Source organism: Pollachius pollachius (genome assembly GCF_949987615.1).
Source record: "Pollachius pollachius genome assembly, chromosome: 2".
Taxonomy (NCBI): Eukaryota; Metazoa; Chordata; class Actinopteri; order Gadiformes; family Gadidae; genus Pollachius; species Pollachius pollachius.
Window position 1 is genome coordinate 6,130,875 of NC_136935.1, and position 21,617 is coordinate 6,152,491.

General features: G+C 50.3%; 1 protein-coding gene across 1 annotated transcript in view; it reads right to left on the reverse strand.

The window, feature by feature from the left end:
• Positions 1 to 11,026: 11,026 nt before the first annotated feature.
• The window catches only part of LOC307070823 (signal-induced proliferation-associated 1-like protein 2), an 86,165-nt gene continuing 75,574 nt past the window's right edge, over positions 11,027 to 21,617 (reverse strand). Inside the window, exons 18-22 of the mRNA XM_079729495.1 lie at positions 19,741 to 19,969; positions 16,463 to 16,594; positions 13,435 to 13,552; positions 12,536 to 12,617; positions 11,027 to 11,534 (exon numbers count right to left, since the gene is read on the reverse strand). Of these exons, the coding sequence (XP_079585621.1) occupies positions 11,388 to 11,534; positions 12,536 to 12,617; positions 13,435 to 13,552; positions 16,463 to 16,594; positions 19,741 to 19,969 (708 nt within the window). The 3' untranslated portion in view covers positions 11,027 to 11,387. The remainder of the gene's footprint in view (positions 11,535 to 12,535; positions 12,618 to 13,434; positions 13,553 to 16,462; positions 16,595 to 19,740; positions 19,970 to 21,617) is intronic.

Genomic DNA, 21,617 nt, shown 5'->3' on the forward strand with positions numbered 1-21,617 from the left:
CACAAATTAAAAAGAAGCAATTGATGAGGAAAGAAATAAACATTGTGATCTGGTTTTCATGGAATGCGTTCTCTTCCTGAATTAGAAAAGCGACTTGTTTTGACTTCCTCGCTGGCATGTAGCTTTTGTCAACTGGGTTTTCTCATCGCTGCCAATTAAATGTCACCACAGCTTTTAATTAGCTCGGCTTTAGAGGCCTAGGAGGAGACGTCGTCTTGGCTCATTAATGGCGGTTGAAGATCTAGTTTGTCCAAGAGGATTAGACACATAGAACACATTTATAGACAAAATGTGATTCTTTTGTTGGTGTTGCAGAATTTTAAAGGGCGCAGACGCCAAATGGTAGTTCAATTATTTGATAACCCTAGAGCACATTTAAGTGGGCGTACATGTAACTGGTCTATTTGATAAGTGGGGTGTATATAGATAGTCTTAGTTCCGACGATACCAGTCACAATAAAGTAGGGGTACATGTAGCTGGTCTATTTGATAAGTTGGGTACATATAGATTGTCTATTATTTGATAACCCCAGTGTACATTGAAATAGGGGTACATGTAACTGGCCTATTTGATACGCGGGGTACACATGGTCTATTATTTGATAAGCCGGGTGCACATTTGAGTGGAGTACGTGACACAAAGATGGACTTGGTAAGAGTTTGGTACACAAAGCAACCAAAGAAGACCTCCTCAAGGCGGTCTCTTCCCCTCCTGCCTTCCTGACAATGTCTCCTCTGGCCTTCCAATCCCCTTAAGGGCTCTTCATGATGCGTCTGCTTGCTCTCCATCCGGAGTCTTCTTCAGGGTCAAGACACAAGACACACGTGGACCCACACAGGCGCGGTTCAATGCATCGCTCTTCTTGTACCTACAAAATGATTGTGGTGACGGTGATGAGTATGATCAGACAGCCTCCTTTTTTCAAACCTTGCGTCTTCTTGCAGTCCCTCTGAAAGGAATAGTTTTCTAAAGGACAATAAAGAATGGATACGCCGCCAGACAGTCCCGTGAGGTAAAAGAATGTGCACAGAAATATTTCATTGTGTTTGCGGACCTAAATTCGATTTTATTTTTAACCTGACATTCTCAAGAAACATAAGCCTTGGAATTATAGTAATTATCCCTCATTGTCCACACAGTGAGGGTTTAGAACAGCGCCAAACCAAATCCCTCAGCAGGTCCGGCCTGAAACCCTATACAGCAACACAACATCCGTCTTTCTGTAGGAAACATTGCCTTTATATCCAGTTCCTCCTGCTAGCTCACCTGTTGTGCTTCACCTCCATCGTTGATGTCAATACTTCAAATCTGTAATATATAATATGTAAAATAACACCTTTTAACATAATTCAGAACATGACTTCAGAACATGAGCCTTGTGGCTAGATGGTGGTCCTGTGATGCTCAATTTGTTCGGCATTGTGAGAGTAATGACAATATTGCCATAGGGTTCGGTGTTCGGTTCCTGCTGAGACTACCCGCTCTGATGATATACTGCATAGAATGTAATAACAATGATTATTTATGATTTATTTAAATCATGTTCAACAAATATAATACATTTAGACATATGGAGCATTATCCATTTCCTTGCACTGCTATTAGTTGGACCATAATACCATAGAACATAAAATAATAATTAACAGCTGATTGACACAGATGGGAAAAACATTTTCATTACCACAAAGTGTGTTTCCACAGATTGTGTGGCAAGCCCTAATAAAGTAACTATCCACAGCTATCACTTTGGAGCCACTTTTATAAAGTGGTCAAGGCAGCCAGTCGCAAAGTGGCTAAACACGGCCGGAAACACTCCGCATTAAAGGCAATCTCAGGTAAGTAAACATCCACATCAAAGCATTTCCAACGCTTTCTCTGCAAATTACAGCCGACGACACTTACTAAATTACAGACTTTATAGAACCACCAGCGACGAAAATATGATAGGACTACGCTTTCTTCTCCTGGTCTGGAATTCACTGGCATTTCCTTTTAAACGCTGTATTCCAAGGCCAATCAAAGCGAGAAATACAGAATAAACTGTACAAACGCTCTCTCGTGCTTAGGTTGCTATCTGTTATTTCAGCGGTAGGGGAGGAGCCTGCTTAGGCACGGCCTCTATAGATGATCACCTGGTGTACATCGCCTTGGCCCACTGTAGCAACGTGAAGGCTGACATCTGGCAGTAAGCAGAACAACAGACCAACAGAGGGAAGACTATAGCTGGGGGCCTGGGGATGGGGACGGGGGGGGGGACTACAAATGCAGAACCTTGTTCCGTTTGAGCGTAAACAGAGAGGGGCGGAACAGAGGAGCGTGAGGACGCTGGGAGCCGAAACAGACGCGCGGCTAAACACACATCAGGGAGCTATCGGACGCCGCCATGCGCAAATCGCGGGGACAAAGGAAATACATGGAGAACGTGGACACGTGTAAACGCTTACAGACGTGCAAGCATTCGGCTCTGTGTGTGTTTGTGTGTGTGTGTGTGTGTGTGTTGTGTGTGTTTGTGTGTGTGTGCGTGTGTGTGTGTGTGTGTGTCTTTGTGAATAGAGACTGACTGGAGGTTAGGTTTACAGAATATTTCAACGTTTTTGAAATGTGACCTGGAAACCAAAATAAATCAGTCAAAGTGATCGATAATATATAACCACAACAGCTAATGTTTAAGTCTCACGTTACCAACAATATATTGCTGTCCGTCTTCATAAAAGAGTATTGAGATATTTAAGGGTTAGTTTATTAAGGGTATGAGATAATTAACCCTAACCCTAACCTTAACCCTAATATTTACACATAACCAGTGACCAGTGCCGCAGAGAGCCAAGGATGGCCCCGAGGCAGGGGTCTGTGGGCCCCCCAAGGGCCCCCAGTGTGGGTTCAGGGGGGGGGGGGACATAATTCAGCTCATCTGGCCCTTGATTTATTATTTGAAATAAAAACCTTTTTAAATTTGTATCATTTCTTTAATTTTACCCCCCCCACCCTCGGTGAGGGTATATCTGCTGGTGTAACTGTATGCAGCCCCTATTAGGACTGGAAGGGGGCTGCTGGTCAATGGAGTTCAGCGCAATTCCTACTTAAGGACGCCAGATCCCGACCGCCAGTCCAGTAAAACCAGCAGACCTTCTTCCATTTGACCTTCCCCGGTCTCCTCCTCGCTAACTTTTCCACACAGAATCGATCCGAGATCCAGTTAAGCTTTTATTGCTGATGAAGGGGTCGGTGGAGGTCATTGTTAGTCAATGCTGCAACCCCACCCCCCCCCCACACACACACACAGACACCTATGAATCCCCCCCCCCCCCCCCCCCACCTCATCAATATTCCCATGACCCTTTTCTCAAACAACTATCTGCTAAGCTCCGTTGGCCCGCCCAGACGAAACTCCGCTTTGCATAATCAATATCTCCCCCCCCGTCGTGCTCTGGATATCACTCACTACTGTTGACTTGGCCTGCCTATACCTCCTCCTCCATCCGTCCCTCCAAATGGTCCCCAAGTGGGGGGCTGAGCGGCTGGGAGGGAGGGGAGGGAGGGAGGGAGGGAGGGAGGGATGCTGGGAGGGAGGGCGGGCTGGGGAGGGAGGGAGGGAGGGAGGGAGGGAGGGAGGGGAGGGGAGGGAGGGAGGGAGGGGAGGGAGGGAGGGTGGGGGGAGGGAGGGAGGGAGGGATGCTGGGAGGGAGGGCGGGCTGGGGAGGGAGGGAGGGAGGGAGGGAGGGAGGGAGGGGAGGGGAGGGAGGGAGGGAGGGGAGGGAGGGAGGGTGGGGGGAGGGAGGGAGGGAGGGAGGGAGGGGAGGGAGGGAGGGAGGGAGGGGAGGGAGGGTGGGGGAGGGAGGGAGGGGAGGGAGGGGAGGGAGGGAGGGTGGGGGAGGGAGGGAGGGAGGGGAGGGAGGGAGGGAGGGAGGGAGGGGAGGGAGGGGAGGGAGGGAGGGAGGGAGGGGAGGGAGGGGAGGGAGGGAGGGTGGGGGAGGGAGGGAGGGGAGGGGAGGGAGGGAGGGAGGGGAGGGAGGGAGGGTGGGGGGAGGGAGGGAGGGAGGGATGCTGGGAGGGAGGGCGGGCTGGGGTGGGAGGGAGGGAGGGAGGGAGGGAGGGAGGGAGGGAAGGGAGGGAGGGAGGGAGGGGAGGGAGGGAGGGGAGGGGAGGGAGGGAGGGAGGGAGGGAGGGGAGGGAGGGGAGGGAGGGAGGGAGGGAGGGAGGGAGGGAGGGAGGGGAGGGAGGGGAGGGAGGGAGGGAGGGAGGGAGGGTGGGGAGGGCGGTGTGTTGGTGGTGGGCTGTCCGCTGGCAGCAGCCGATGGAGAATCAATAGGCGAGTTGATCTCTCAATCGTTGCTTAAGGACAGCTGACAAGGACACGGTGGCCGGGGGAGATAAGCTCACCACGGCTGGGCCTCCCCCCCCCCCCCCCCCCCCCCCAGTGTTGTTACTCCTCCCCCCTCCCCCAGTCTTTCTCCTCTCCCCCCTACCCTCGTGTTTCTCCTCTCTCCCCCGGTGTTTCTCCTCACTGTCTCCCGTCTCTGTGTTGTCATCTGAGTCTGTGTCTGCGTCCCGTCTGTTGCTGGGATATTACGAATGGCGTGCCAGCGTTGCATCATCTGTCTCACTGCGATCACACTGAGAGGTTTTCGACAGGTTTTGTCTGGTTTTCTGCTCACACTTTACAATGCTGGTGCATTCATTAACCATTCATTAACGTTAGTTTATGCATTAGCATTGGCTGAGGTGAGGATTAGGGCTAGGGTTAACAACAGCATTAGAAAGTGATTGCTACAACATCAGTCACTTGTAAGTTAACACTTATTAGTGAATTAACCAACCAATAAGCATCCCTGACAGTCTTGACCTCTCCCCTTCCCTCTTTCCTTCCCCTCCCCTAATCTCCCTTTCCTCCCTTCTCATCTCCTCTTTTTTCCTCTCCTCCCCTGCTCCTCTCCCCTCTCCTGGTGTGTGTGTTGAACGGTGTGTGTGTGTTGAACGGTGTGTTTGTGTGTGTGTTGAACGATTTGTTTGTGTGTGTGTGTGTGTGTGTTGAAGGGTGTTTGTGTGTGTGTGTGTGTGTGTGAACTGTGTGCGTGAACTGTGTGCGTGTTTGTGTGTTGAATGGTGTGTGTGTGTGTGTGTGTGTGTGTGTGTGTGTGTTTGTGTGTTAATGGCAGGTGTCGCTCCCTAGTGAGGCCAAGGGAATCTCGAAGCCCCGGCAGCCAAGAGATGGACCTGGCAGATACAGAGCGCCGGAGAGCCACAGCTAATCCCGCTGTCACGCCCCACGGCCGCGGGAGCCTGCTGCAGCGTGACCGCAGTGGACGGCCCGCAAATTGACTTCCAGTGTGTCGTCACAGGTGATATCTTCCCCGGCCTTGGACCGTCTACAAATAGTGCAACACATATATATCCGTATACTTCAGGTTCTTCCTGGTTAAATGAAGGGTAAAAAACATCCTACTAGAAGTATCCAACTGGAGAGTGGCAGGTCAAATAACAATCACAACACTGCAGGGAAATTATGCACTATGTCTCCACACAAAGAATACATGTTCAAGATGTTCAATGAGACATGGTAGTAATATTGGGATTTTCAGGATTCTTTTACTTAGAGATGAATTGGCCCAATGTTGTGGCTAAACTGATCCCGGAACCAATATCTTATCTATCATTTGTATGGTTAGATGATTATTAAAATACCAATGATCACACAGTGATCGAACACAAATACACAGACATCTACACACACGCACATATGCACACACACACACACACACACACACACACATGCCTATACAAATACACGCACACACACACACGCACACACCTACACACACGCGCACACACACACACACACACACACACACACACACACACACACACACACACACACACACACAAACACCCACCTTCACACAAACACACCCACACTCACACACACACTCACTCACACACACACTCACACACACACTCCCCAATCTGTGCGGTGCCAGCTGGAGCACCCAGACACACTACTGGGGGTAACGTGATCCTGGCTGAGGTGGCACCCCAGCAGGGGAGCATCTGGCACGGGGCCTGGGAGGTCTGGACCACTGGCTCTCCGTCACGTCACATCTGATGAAATACCCATTATTCGTCCACCCCAGTTACTGGGACGTGGCTCTCTCTTTCCTCTCCCCTCGTCCCACCTCTTTACCAATACTCCACTGGTAAAAAAAACAACATACTTTTTTAAAGTTCACGCGTCTTAATCACGGAAAAGTATGTTAAAGTTGCGCAGCTTCGAGTTTACTAAGACCGCTGAAGTTCACGCTATGTTGCTATATGCAGAACAGTCTGGTCCTCAGACGGGTTGAACCGGTTCCATCGTGCGGGCGCCTTTCCCTCTGTCTGTGTCTTGTCAGATAGAATCTATCTGATATATGATAGGGATCAATACGGTGGACAGAGGATCATGGAGGCGGTCAAAGCATCTGCCTCAGGCCTGCCTTCTGTAAGGGCCGAGATCTGACAGTTGTCAGAACATTTATCTAGTACAAATACAATTCCAGTGCCACTTTATCTTTCAACAACTCCGGATCGGCCCTGCTGTGAATCTCGGGCGATGAATAAGTGAGTTATTCTATTTATAACTAAAGACTAAGGCATTTACCGCAGATTGTTCCAATGCCAGAGATGTTTTGCGGTGTCTGTGGTTTTAGTCACTGGTCAGTATTCTGTAAACTGTATCGTTCTCTCTGTTACAACAGACAGCTCTGTTGTGCGTTCCCCCCCCAGTGAGAGCGGACCCTCCCATCTGCTGTCCTGGCGCTGGGGGGAAACAGGCTCCATCCATCCCCCACTACTGGCTGCTGGCTGCTGCTGGCGCCCGCACTGAGCGCGCTCAGATCACTGCTCAGCCATGTTGGTGGACGGCGAAGGTTCTGCCGTTGGGATGAACACGGGCGAGCCAATGAACTCGTCTCTGGGCGGGTTTGAACCAGACTGAAGTAGCTCTGTTATACAGGAACGGAGAGAGGGGGAGAGGGGGAGAAAGAGACATAGAGAGGCATGGACGGAGAGAGGGGGAGAGGGGGAGAAAGAGACATTGAGAGACATTGATGGAGAGAGGGGGAGTGGGGGAGAAAGAGACATAGAGAGACATAGAGAGGCATGGAAGAAGAGAGGGGGAGAGGGGGAGAAAGAGACATAGAGAGACATTGATGGCGACAGGGGGAGAGGGGAAGACATTCGGGTGGTCTGAGGAGGATATACACAATAACAAAGAAAGATAGTTTGGGTTACATTTAGGGGATACAGCGGACACTTTTATCCGAAGCGACTTTCAACGATTCATACACACATTCGCACACAGACGAAGGAGTCGACCATGCAACGAGCTGGCGACAGCCAGCACGTCGGGAGCAGTTGTTTTGCAATACTTATTTGTATTGTGTGTGTGTTATAATTATTATAATCATATGGTATACAAGACAAGGATTGTAAGGCTACCAATGGACGAAGGTAGTCTTTTCCTCCGCTGTTCCTGAATGTAGCTGGACACTGATGCCCTCGTTTAACTTCACTAGGTCGTGGTCACATGCCGGGACGTGCACAAATCCAAGTCACAATTAAGGTGCAACATTTCTCAGGTTTAATTAGTTAGTTTGTTTTCATCACTTCCTTATGTGTTCATATATACAGGCAGTATATATCAATAACCAGTTTATTGCAAAGTAATGTAAACAACAAATCCCAATCATCTCAGCTTACATTGTTTTTGATCTATTCATGCTCACGTAAACACAATTATAATTGACTAAATCTCCAATCAGCCACGTGGATGTAGCTGACATTTGTGTTTGAATGAGTTAATCACTCTCGGCTGTACGCAAACTCCCCGACAGGTGAGTCTTGAGAAAAAAAAAGAAAAAACAGATCTGTGGATATTCATAACGCTGTTCCCATGCCAACCTCGGTCTATCAAACAACACAGCTTACCCAGACATCCCTGCAGGCCGGGCTAGATTGGACCGCACTCAACCAGCTGCGCCGATGGCTTTCGTAAGAGTTAGCAAACAAATCAAATTGTTTTTCTTCATCCAAAGGAAAAGGGGCCTCCAGTTAATTATGCAGGGGCTTCTTCCATCACCCCTCACACCGCAGTAGAGGAAGCAACATCTGTCGCTTAGTCCAAGCCCAGACTCACAGGGAATCATGTCCCGATGCACCGTGCTTTGAGGACGTTGTCCCCAGGAGTCTGGGCATCTGTTCAGAACAAGATGCAACATCAGGGATCCATGGAGGAATTCCCTAAAGCAGTTTTAAAAACACGAAGGACTTAAACCAAGGACAATGTAAATATGGCGATAACATTGTAGGCTACTTTGTGTCAGGTGCTGACAGAAGAAGCTTGCTGAGGACATTGTGTTCTTCTAAGCACAGAGAAACTTAATAAACTCTGGTGCTGTGAGAAGCAAACTTAAAGTTATCAAATAAATATAACTTATTAAGCTCTACTTAGATTACTTTTACGACACATGCGGGCTACTTATAAAAGTCTTTTTCAAAGGGCCATTTTCCTTTTCCACATTGAACATTTCTATATTTTAGTCAAACATTCTGGGTCGGAGACCCTATCCTTTAATGCTTGGTAAATATACATTTCTATATTGCGGTTATTACTACTTGTGAGGTAACAGCCCTCATATGAGCGCTGGATGTAACTATGGAAACAAGTCATATAACATAATAATATAACAGTCATCCCATGGCTATTTCCAATACAGAGATCACAAACACGAGTTGATGAAATTCATCTATATTTTCTACGAGAGCAAAGAAGTAACACACTTTGTATTTATTTTATAACTACATTTATTTAAAAAAATTAAAACCAAAACAAAACACGCCCCATCCCTTTACCGCCAGCGACCGGAGGTCCGTCGAACTGAAACAAGCCACGGGGAGAGACCATTTTCTGGAAAGCATACAAACCAGCAAACTGTATTCTAGCAGCATACAAATGGTGGAGTCTCCAAAATGAATCAGTATTTATATCCTTAAATATACAGTTTTTATATCCTTAAATATACAGTATTCGCCCTGACAAGCTAGACTTTACAACATGAACAGAGCTTCTCTTCCTCTTTTCATAGTGCACACAGAGACCCCCCCCCCCAAAAAAAAAAAGAATCAACCCAACCAATCAAAAAAATAAAATAAAATAAACAACTTTAGGTTAAATAAGCTTAAATAATGGTGTTAAATACAAGACACTTGTGTGGCAGATCTGTACAGAAACAAACACATTTGGCATTGTAGGTGTGGTCCTCTGGCCCATTCACTAATGCTCTAGGATCGACTACACACGGACATGTTAAGCTGTGGAAATGAACACACACTCAGGGGATACACACACTCTCACACACACACACACACGCACAGGCACTCACACTCTCTCACACATGCAAGCACACAGACACACACTCCCCCAGATGTGTATTACATCAGTGAGCCACAGACAAGGCATGTGTTTGAGAAAACAGGTAAAAGCAAGAGGGAAAGAATCCATTTACATCCTTATTTCCAGGCACCGTCTCTTCCCGTCTCATCAAAACAACCGCTTGATGACAGGAATCTTCACAATTGTGCTATTTTAATATTTTTCCTAAACACAGTTTTTGTTACGACAACATCTTTATTGATAGGACATTGTGACACTGAACCCAAACTACTAACAGACATCGCTCCCGGAGTAGCGGGGGTGGGGGGGGGTGAAAGCACCTTTTGAAAAACACCAAAATGGCCGCCGCGTGACCCCAACGATGCAAAACACAAAAGCAGAGTTCGGAGGGGGAAAGGAAAAGAAAAGAAAAAAAAGCGCTTAGAGTTAGAGAACCGTCAAGTCTCTAAATCTTTGTGACTTTAGGTACTTTGAACCAGGACGTCTAACAAAATATAGGTCTTGGTTAAGCTACATTCATTTCCAGCTCCCCGGCTCCCCCCCCCCCCACCGTTTCCCTCAAAGTACTTTCCCAGTCCGCCCCATGTGGATCCCACTCTGAGGGGACAGAGTAAGCACCAGTTGATTACATCCAGTACATTCTCCCTCCCCCCCCTCCTTCCATTCTTTCATCGCTTCATCCTCCCGTTAACTCCTTCCACTCCTCCTCTCTCTCTCTCCATGTCTCTCGAGGTCTCTCTGTCTGCGTCCCTCTCTCTCTCTCTCTCCGCCCCCCCCCCCGGGACATCGCTGTGGATGACAGTTGAATGACAGTTGAGTATGTGCAGTACAGTCTAGCCCGTTCCAGCCCTGATCTGATCCGGTCCACTCTTTCTGACCCGGTCCAATCCAGTCTATGCTGATCCGAATCCAGCCTGATCTGATCTGGTCCGGTCTTATTCGGTCCGGTCCGGTCCGGTCTACCGGTCTATTCCATTACTGTCCGATCCGGTCTGAAATAGTCCGGTCCGGTCCGGTCCAATCCATTAGAGTCCGATCCGGTTTGATCCGTTCAGGTCAAGTCCGGTCTGGTCTAATCCCTTACAGTCCGATCTGGTCTGATCCGGTCCGGTTAATCCATACAGTCCGATCCGGTCTGATCCAGTCCGGTCCGGTCAAATGCCTTACAGTCTGGTCCGGTGTGATCCGTTTCGTTCCGACAGAGCGCAGCAGTTCAGTGCGGTACATGACAGTAGGCCGACGTAGTGAAGAGGATAGATGATACATAGGCTGCTAGAGTAAACGAGATCTAAGGCTTTACATTCCACTACTGCAAGGACATCCCGAGGATCCGGCTGGGGCCTGGGGGTCTACTACAGCCCCCCTGCCCCCCCGCTCCAACCCCCTGCTGGGAGAGCATCCGTCTTCAACCAGAGACTCACTTCAGTTCATTCACTTTTTATGTAGTGTTCCATAAACTGCTGGTATCCTCAGCTCCGTAGACAGAAGAGAGAGCGAGGAGGGTTGAGGCGGTGGGGATCAGCACGCCCCCCCCCCCCCCCCCCCCACACACACACACACACACGCACACACACACACACACATACGTGCTACCACTTTCAAGTAGGTTGCGGTGGGCTGGTTCAGCTACGAGGGACGCGGGTCAGGGGAAGGGATTGATTCAAAGATTATGAGCGTCGGGCTCCTCTTGGCCTCTCCACAACGGAGAGAGAGTCTCGCTCAGAACTCAGAAGTGACCGTCGGTTGGAAGGGTAGAAGAAGAAGTCGTTTTTTCCAACCGTTTTCTTTATACACACACACACACACGTCTCTCTCTCTCTCTCTCTCTCTCCCTCTCCCTCTCTCTCTCCCTCTATCTCTCTCTCTCTCTCTCGCCCTCTCTCCCTCCCTCTCTCTCTCTCTCTCTCTCTCTCTCTCTCCCTCTCCCTCTCTCTGTCTCCCTGGGCCTTGCTCGCCCTCTCAGGGCTTCTTGTCGATGGAGTGGAAGAACCACTCTGTGAACTTCCTGAGCTGGGCGGCGGCCGTGAGGCTCTCCTCCTGCAGACGCATGTTGTCCTGCCGCAGGTGCTGCACCTCCTCCTGGAGCATGGCCTTGTCCTCCTTCTCCTGCTCTCACACACACACACACACACACACACACACACACACACACACACACACACACACACACACACAGGTAAACGGTAAATGGACTGCGTTTACACAGCGCTTTTCTAACCATTGATCACTGAAAGTGCTTTTCGACGTGAACTAACATTCACCCATTAATGCACAACATTCACACACTGACAGGGTGAGGTGTCCTGCTCAGGGACACCTCGGAGGCGGGGATCGGACTAGCATCCCTCAGATTACCAGCCAACCCGCTCTACCTCCTGAGCCACTTGATCCTGCCACGCCCTCACACAGACACACAGACAAATGCAAGCCATGGACGAGAGGGAGGGAGAGAGAGAGAGAGAGAGAGAGAGAGAGAGAGAGAGAGAGAGGGAGGGAGGGAGGGAGAGAGGGGGAGAGAGAGAGAGAGAGAGAGAGAGAGAGAGAGAGAGAGAGAAAGAGAGAGAGAGACCCGTTAATCCTGGACCAGGAAGCTTCCACAAATGAAGATTGACGACGCATTGATAAAAGCCACTTCATTCACATCCTCTGCTCATACTCCGGGGGCTTTTATGGTAGAAATTAGCATGGCTGGGTAGTTATGCTAAACCTGCTTTCCCCCTGTTTCCCCCTCACTCCTCTTTAAGCACATTAGCATGGACACGAGAGAAATGTTTGTTCGGCACGGAACACGGAAAAGGGAGCAGGTTATTAAATTAAGGGAACATGGTGGAAATTCAAAGACCTCAGGCCAGCCATCAATCACTGGCTGCTTTCTGAACTGCGCGACACAGAAACGCACAATATGGACCACTTAGCAATTAGCATGTCATTCCCGGCACAATAGGGGAAAAAAGAACGAAAGAAACGAGGACAAAAGGGAGACTAGGCAGCGATGACAAGCGCCCTCTCAATCCACACTAAATATATAGGATCATTAAGAGAGGCGCTGTACAGCGGAGCGCCGAACGGCGCTGAAAGGGGGCCGGCTCTTTGTTCCGCGGACGTACCTTTCGAAGGTCGTACTGCAGTTGTCTGAGGATCACCTCCAGCTGGTTCACTTTGCCGGTCAGCGTGGAGGGGGCGCCGATCCTGAGCACACACAGACACACACAAACACGGGCACACGCACGCACGCACACACACAGATACACACGCACGCTCACAAACACGCACACACACATACACACACACAGACACACATTACAGTATTTTAGTTAGGGTGTTTATAAAAGTGAACTATATTAAACTACAGCATTATGAAAGTTTTAGAATAACTGGAAAGGGTAAATGAGAAGCACCTATCACTGACGACCTCTGTACTGTGATATAAATACACAGTAACGCGTCAGGTTCTGCTGTATGACGTCCTTGTTTTAAGGACATTTTCATGGCTGGCTTCCTTCTCCTACCGTGTCCTAAATGAACCCTCACCACTGCGTTGGTAACGAAAAATACAGTTACAGCGCGACTGTCACTTATGCTCTCCAGCACGACTTCCAAAAGCCTTTCCAGCCCCCGTGCACAGTGCATGTTCTGCTTAGAGAGCTGGGGGCATCACATGAGTAATCATAGTACATTTTATTTGAGGCTCTTTTCATGGTACTACAAAGATTCCAGACAAAGGGATACACCAACATTTTTTACAATAGAGGTAGGTAGGATATATCTATACATATATATATAAACACACACACACACACACACACAACCACACACCTACACACATATATATAGATACACATACATATACACATATATATGTATATATACATATATATATACATATACATATATATATACTCACATTCACACACAAATATTAACAATTCCGTAAATCAGTGGCACGGTGGACAAACGACACACAGACGTACACCAGAGACATGCATCACATGACCCGGCCACTAACCCCGCCTCCAGAGCCGCCCCCTCAGCCGCGGCGACCCGCCTCTTCAGCTCCCTGGAGATGTGGAGCGCCTCGGCCCGCTGCATGTCCGTCATGGTGCAGAAGGACGCCACTCGCTGGTCTGCAGGAGCACAGGGGACGAGGGGGCGGGGTTAAGAGACTGGCTGCCTTTAGCCCCGCCCCCATCCCCCCCCCCCCCGCCGCGATGCAGAACATAGTTAACAAGGTCCCCTATTGACGAGCAGCGCCATGCAGCTAAAGGAACAGAAGAGCGATGTGTGGTGGTTAACTGGTTAGTTGGGCGATGCATCGTGGTAAACTGGTTAGTTGGGCGGTGCTTGGTTTTTAATTGGTTAATTGGAAGATGCATGGTGGTTGATTGGTTAATTACACGATGCATGGTGGTTGATTGGTTCATTTGGCGAGGCATGGTGGTTAACAGGGCAATGCATTGGGCGTGGTGCATGGGGCATGGGGCTAGAGTGGGGGTGGGGGTGCTCTCTAACCAAGGGCCGATGGATGGGTATCCCCTTTTGTCGACACTCACTCACTTCTGTTCACTGTGATCCACGACCAGAGAACACCAAAACAGGGGGGAACGAAACGAAAAGGACATCCTGGAGACTAAGGGAAGGGGGCATTCCCTGGGGGCCCTCCCAGACCCCCCCCCTCCCCTCGGTGTGTGTAAACATAACAGCTGGTTGGATCAGAGTGGCGGGCCGCTCTCCAGATAGCTCAGACGCCAGGCGTGGCTGCTCCACCGTGTCAGGCCCTGAAGCTTAGCCGCAAAGCCCCACCGAAACCAGCACAACGGCCCTGGTACGCACAGGGAGGACGGATCGTCTCTGTGTTTACCCCCCCCCCCCCCCCGGTTCTCTGTGAAGTCCTCTGTCTGAACGTCTAGATAGGGAGGATCTGCATATTCATAGGGGAGATTCAAGAAAGCCCCTCCATTAAATTAGCTCCAAATGAAAGATAATTCCCCTTGAAGACAATGGCTGATCCTGCCCAGAGCTTCGATCAGACGGGGGGCGAAACCAACTCGATTTACATATGAATGTGGACCCCCCCCCCCCCCCTCATACAAACACACTCCACTCCTCCTTCCATGTTCAATGGCTGCATCATGAAGATTAAAGACTTCTTCAGGAGTGGAAGATCCGCAAGCCATTTCAACTTGACATCGTGACACTAACATCCTGGACTCATTTGGAACAACATAAGCAACAGAAGCTCTGCCATCATCGTCGTTTGTGTAGGAGGACACGCCACTTGTGTTCATGGGAGAGAATATCCCAGGAATAGTTGTGCCAATGATTACACAAAATGTTTTCTGTTTTTGTAATTGGACAGAATTGATTTTCATTTAAAACTCTCATTATTGCCAGGGTCAAAAGAGGGCACTGAATTTAATTAGCTGTGGCAAGCTGTGCTGAACATTAATTTTATCTGAATAAAAATGAACGGTCCAAACAAACTCCAATCATCCACATCACTTAACCATTTGTTGAAAAGCAGGAGCCAGATCTGCGAGAGGAGTACAATTCGATAAGCAATCTCTGGTGTGCATTCATCCAGGTTTTAATAAAGGCAGGTTAAACAAATATGGCTCAAAATAACGTGCGTTATGCTAGCCAACAAGGCTCCAGTTCTCTCAGAGACATGGCTGTTCCAATTGTGCCGATACCACTGCCAGACACGCATCTCTAAGAGTGGCAGCTGTGGTTCCACACCAGGCTTGGGGAACGACATCAAGAAACCAGTGAAACCACTAAACATTGCCAGGCAGTCATTCATTATCACAAATGAGTGGTCGCAAGCTAGTAGCCACGCTAACATATCCCTACTCGACACCAGAATAAATGACCCAACTGGTACGTCATGGGAGGGTTTTTAGTTTTGTTTTGATTCTGGTGATAGATGATGAACAGTATGGGAGCCATGAGCCATGGGCACACTACTTCTGAGCGGATGAAAATGAATATGGTGATGGTCCCCATGAAAAAGCAGAAGGATGTGTCATTGCTAATTAAGCGAGAAAGCGAATTTGAGGGAAAAGACGACTCTATTCTTACACTACAAGGCCTCTCTTGGCAGTTACTAATTGTCCATGTCCTCTGACTAGACTACCCTGTGGGTGTATGGAAATTCCAGAATGAGAGAAAATCCTCGTTAAATCAAGTGTTTTGCTCGTCTCGGGCCCCTTAGTCAACAGTATCTCCTTCGCACTCACGCAAAAAACTGCATATTTGGCTCATCACACGAACAAGAGGAATGACGCTCATAAAGCAGACCGGGGCGGCAATTCATCAACGCACACATGGCTTTAGCACCACAGAATACATAGGCTTCAATCATATATATGTATATATATATATATATAAATGTGTATATATGCGTATGTATATGGACCATCTGTTGGCAGTTCCTTCTTGAAGAAGGACACCATCACACTAGTCCATGCACCGTCCTTAGACTTTAATGGCAGTAGGCGGGGCGGGAAGGAGCTCCAATCACTCAGAGCTATCAACCCAAAAGCTTAATTGTAAAAGCCAGCGGTGGGGACTCTGTGTCTGAGTGGCGACCCACTGGGTTCGTGGTGTGAAGATTGGCACTATGTCTACGCTTCAGAACGAGCGCTTATTTTTCTGTTTGTGCTTGACGGGGCTCGCAGTGGGGGGGGTCGCTCCAGGCACAGACACAAATAGCCGAAGGGGGAGCGGCTAAGAGCGAACCCATCTCCTCACACTTGGCTGGGAGGTGCACACATGCCCACACATACGCCCCCACACACACACTTACACACGCGCGCACACACACACACACACACACACACACACACACACACACAAGCAGCTGCACAAACAAGCAAGCACGGGTGTTTTTAATCAGGCTTGTGCAAGCATACCCAAACATACCCCGACACACACACACACACACATACCCCGACACACACGCAGAGGGAGATAGAGAGGCTAAGCAGCTAGGAGGAGGTGTTATCGCGGGGAGTCAGCGGCGCTGAGCGGGTTACCTTCGAAGGCCCGCGCCGCATCGACCAGGTGGGTCCAGTCCAGGTTGGAGGCAGTGTCAGGGAGGGGCATGAGGCCCGGGTCGCTGCCCTTGGACCTGTCCACGAGGGAGCCGTCAGAGAACCAGAACTCATCTGCGTGGGGAGGGGCGGAGGCGCATGGGGGGGAGGGAGGGAGGGGGGGGGGGAGACGGTCAGGCACTTAGATCAGCGTCTAGAGGCCGAGACCCCCACTACACCCACCGCACCCCAGCCGCCTGTCAGCTCGCACGGGTACCGGCTGTGGGCGAGGGGTCGGGCGGGGTCTCTCGGAGATGGGGGGACGTAGGAGGAGAGCGGGGGGGGGGGGGGAGGTAGCGGTGACTGTGACCGTGGGTTGCATACTCCCCCACCAGCGACACGTTAGAGGAGTTAGGGCGTGTAGAGCACCCCTGAGGACACTGAATCATCCCTCACATCCCGTTCCTGGAAACACCTCGCAGAGTGGAAGCAGCGGGGAGCTGACCCCAGCCATCCAGTCACCACAGACGTCTCGTCCCCGGTACTGTTTTTATTTATCTCCCCGGTGGGAACGGAGGAGAAGACGATTGCACATCCAAAGCCTCCGCACTGATTGAGCGCAAGAATTCACCCCCGTTTTGAGAGCGATCCATTCCAGAGCCGTCTGAAAGAGCCTCTGCCAGTAGCGGCAAATTAATAGGATCTGTACTCTGGGAAACAAAACGGGCTCTCTGCATTTGCTCTGAGGCACGCTCAGTGTTGAGGGCACAACTCACACGCTGGCACCTTCTACGACACATTCCACAGAGCGCTGTCTAAGGGGCGATAAATGAACTTGTCTTTGTGGATGTCTTCATGTTTCAATCAATGCCACTCTCTCTCCCTCGCCCTCTCTCGCTATCTATCGCTCTTACACTCCCTCTCTCTTTGTCTCACGCTTCCTCTCTCTCTCTGTCTCTCTCCCTCTTGCTCCCCCTCTTTCCATCCCTCTCTCTCTCTCTCTCTCCCCTCCCTCTCCCTCTCTCTCTCTCTCTATTTCTCTCCCTCTCTCCTTCTCTCTCTCCCTCTCTCCCCTCCCTCTCCCCGCTCTCTCCCTCTCTCTCTCCCTCCCTCCCTCTCGCTCCTCTTGAAGGCGAGTGGGAACTTGATAAACAAGTCCCCGCGGCGGCGGCTACGCGATTAGAGACGCACGGGGAGACGAGAGCCGCTGGGAGAGAAGAGGAGGAAGAGAGGAGAGGAAAACACAGACCCAAACCCCGAGGTGCCACTGACAATCTCCCTTTCAATTTACCTGCCACCGCGGATCCAGGAGTGATTCCCTGTTTATCCAATTGGACCGCTTGAGTGTGTAGGAGGGAGATGAGCGAGGCAGACGGAAAGCGATTTCCTGACTACCCTTCAAAACAATCAGCGATCCATCAGGCTGACAGGCAGGAGCGGCCAAACAGAGAAACATCTTTCCCAGAAGCCATTTGCGGTCTAACAAGGGACCTGCGGACTATGGGTCGGCGGTGGTGATGGTGGTGGGGTGGCAGTGAGGAGCCGGATCTGGGAAGCAGGAGGCAGGAAGGGGAGGGGGGAGAGGCGGGAGGTGACGGAATGACGAGCGCATGGGAACATCATGTATGACAGACGAGCTGACACTTGAGATGGAGAAACAGGAGCGTCAACGTCACTAATCTCAGACTCAGGATGTGGAGCCGCGCTGGAGGAGCCCGGCCCCGCCCACACGCTTTCACCGAGGCACACTCAGCGCCGGGTGCCCGGGTGGCCGGGTGGCGGGTGGTGGGTGGTGGGTGGTGCCGTTGGAGGCGGTGAACGGAAGAGAGGGTGTAAGGGGAGCTAGGGGCCGGCGGCCATGACAGGTGTCAGCGTTAATGCAGACGGAGGGGGTGGGCCCGGGCCGGTCCAATTAGCGGACTATATCGGGGGAGCCAAAACAAAGGATCCGGCGCCGCGCGCCGCACAAGAGCCTCTTCAGACGAGTGTCTATATCCTGTCGCCCGCCGCCTGGTGCCAGCGGACCAGGAATGCTAATCCCACAGAGCGACACTCCCCCCCCCCCCGCACACCTCCAGCCCTGCCCTGATGCTAAGGGCCATTTCAAGGGTTCCCTGTCGCACTCGAACCTCCTTTAAAGGAGAGTCTGTACGCTGGAATCTGAATGTATATGGTGTGTACATTCAGTCTTCTGTCTTCTGTTGCGCTACTGTAAGAGTGCTGCCCCCTCTTAGCCATGCATTCAGAATGGGCGCCTTGGTTGTGTGTTTGTGTGAAATATGGCAGGATTTAATGGGGAAGGGGGGGGGGTAGACTGCTCAGATCCTCGGCCGGAAGAAAATCGGCCAATCACACACCTACCGATTCCCAGGAACGGAAACACGATTGGTTGAATTAAATACAACGCGAAAGAGAGTGAAACGCCCCGTTCACCCAGGTTTGAGCCAGTCAACTAAAGTCTGATTTGTGAGAGAGTGTGCGTGCGCGTGTGTGCATGTTTGTGTGCGTATGCTTGTACATACACTACCGTTCAAAAGTTTGAGGTCACCCAGACAATTTTTCATCTGTGCTAACATAATTGCACAAGGGTTTTCTAATCATCAATTAGCCTTTTAACACGATTAGCCAAACAATGTACCATTAGAACACAAGAGTGATTGTTGCTAGAATTAGGCCAAAAAAATCAGCCGTTTCCTGCTAGAATAGTCATTTACCAGATTAACAATGCCCAGACTGTATTTCTGACTAATTTAATGCTGTATTCATTGAAAAAAATTCTAAGTGATCCCAAACTTTTGAGCGGTAGTGCATGCGTGTGTCTGAGTGAATGTTTGTGTATGCGTGTGCATATGTGTGTTTGATTGTGTGCCTACGCATTTGCATATGCGTATGCATGTGCGTGTGTGTGCATGTGCGTGTGTGTGCGTCTCTGTGTGTATATGTGTGTGTGTGTGTATGCATGTGCTTGTTTGTGTGCATATGCGTGTACGTGTGTGTGTATGTGTGTGTGCGTGTGCATATGTGTGTTTGATTGTGTGCCTATGCATGTGCGTATACGTATTCATGTGCCTGTGCGTCTCTGTGTATATGTGTGCGTGTGTGTGTATGCATGTGCTTGTTTGTGTGCATATGCGTGTGCGTGTGTGTGTGTTCATGTCTGTGTGCGGGTGTGCATCCGTGTGTGTGTGTGTGCGTGTGCGTGTGTGTAAACCTATAAGTGTTTGGATTCGTGTGCGTCTGCGCGTGTGTTGGCCTGTGTCTGGTCCCCGGTCGGCACTCACTCCTCAGGCTGGGCGCCCCCTGCTGGTGGTGTATGATGCGCGGCGGCAGCGTGCTGTGGTAGGCGGGCGTGGTGCTGAACAGGATGTCGTTGGGCAGCGCCTGGTCCAGCATGGAGCTGCGGGAGCTGCCGTACGACGAGCCCTTCCTGTTGCCGCTGCTGCACACACTCTCGTCCGACAGGGTCCGGTACACCGAGCGCCGGGGGGTGGTGGTGCCCCCCACCGACGTCTGGGGGGGGGGGAGGAGAGAGAGGGGGGCCGAGGGACATTGAGTTAGAGAGGGAGAGAGAGAGAGAAGAGAGAGAGAGAGAGAGAGAGAGAGAGAGAGAGAGAGAGAGAGAGAGAGAGAGAGAGAGAGAGAGCATGACGGTGCTGAGGTGATTTGGAGGTTGAGGAAGGGAGAGAGAGAGAGAGAGAGAGAGAGAGAGACGCATTACGGTGATGAGATGATTTGGCAAGATAGATACATTGAGGAGGAGGGAGGGAGGGGGGAGGGTGAGAGTGAGAGAGAGCAAGTGAGCGAGAGGGAGCGAGGGAGAGAGAAAGGGAAAGAGAGTGAGTGAGGGAGTGAGAGAGCGAGAGAGAGAGACATAGGATAGACATTGAGCTGATTCCTCTGGGCCGCTGGCCACTCTCTTCTGTCCATTACTTCCGAGAGCACAGCAGGCAGTCGGCTTAGAAAGTATAAACACTGTGCTGAAGGCCAGTGAGGACAGCTAGAGGACAGATGTGTGTGTGTGGGGGGGGGGGGTTTGTGTGTTTGTGTGTGTGTGTGTATGTGTGTGTGTGTGTGTGTCATAATTAGAAAGAAACACGTGTTCAATTGACATGTGCATAAGCTGTTATGGTAAGGAATGCTAGGATGGTAGGATCACTAAGACTCACGTTACGCACAAAAACCTCTAGAGGTGAAATATCGCCTGATGAGCTTTTGATGGCTCTTCTGTAAGCCATTACAAGCTGTTTGAAAATCGACCTTTTCCTGTGTATCAGTTACATCACAAGTGGGAGCGTCCACCTAGATGTATGATGGTTGGCTGAGCAACATGCTACAGTCCACTGGGAAGCCTGGTAGACTGATCTATTCAAAAGGCTTGTAACGGCTAATCACACCTGGGTGGCATAATATCACTCCTTTAACACTTTAACACTTTCTTTAATATAAACACTGTGAGCAGGACCTGTGCGTGTCATCTGAGCCGTGGTAAAATATATCTTGCCATTTCAACAATAAAATCAGACTCTATAGCAGACCAGTGATAGGTCACGTAGAAATCAAAGGTTAAGGTCAGGCTGAGCATTAATAAACGATGAGCGACTTTTTGGATACCACGCCCTTAAGGGTCAGACCCTCTCGACCAGAAAGACACCACACCGGGTCTGGACTCCAGAGAGCCACGACACCGCCAGCCATAACTTAGAAGATCCCTCAGCTGAACACACAGCTGGCCACTAAGCCCTCACCCGTCCGTGACCGGCCCGTCTCCCCGTACGCCACCGCGACGCGGATCAGTAGCGGGCAGCCACATGTGATGCGCACGGCCGCCCTCCGGATCAGTGTCTGCTGCCTGCGTTTGGGTTTTCCAGCTGAGACCATTCCCAGACCGCGGTGCCCACAGGCCAACACCCAGAGGGCTCCATTTCAAAGACACCTACCTCCACTGCCCTCTACACACACACGCACAGATGCACACACACACACACACCCACAGATCCATGGTGAGAGCTTTTAGGTTGGGAATCTTGCTCTTAAGATAAATACTGGAGTGAAAAAAAGCGTAGACTTCAGATAGATCCTCGGTTGCTCCCTTCCAATTTTTCCCAAACCAAACTCTTTACACGATTAAACCTCATATGGAGCGCTCCCATCAGAACTT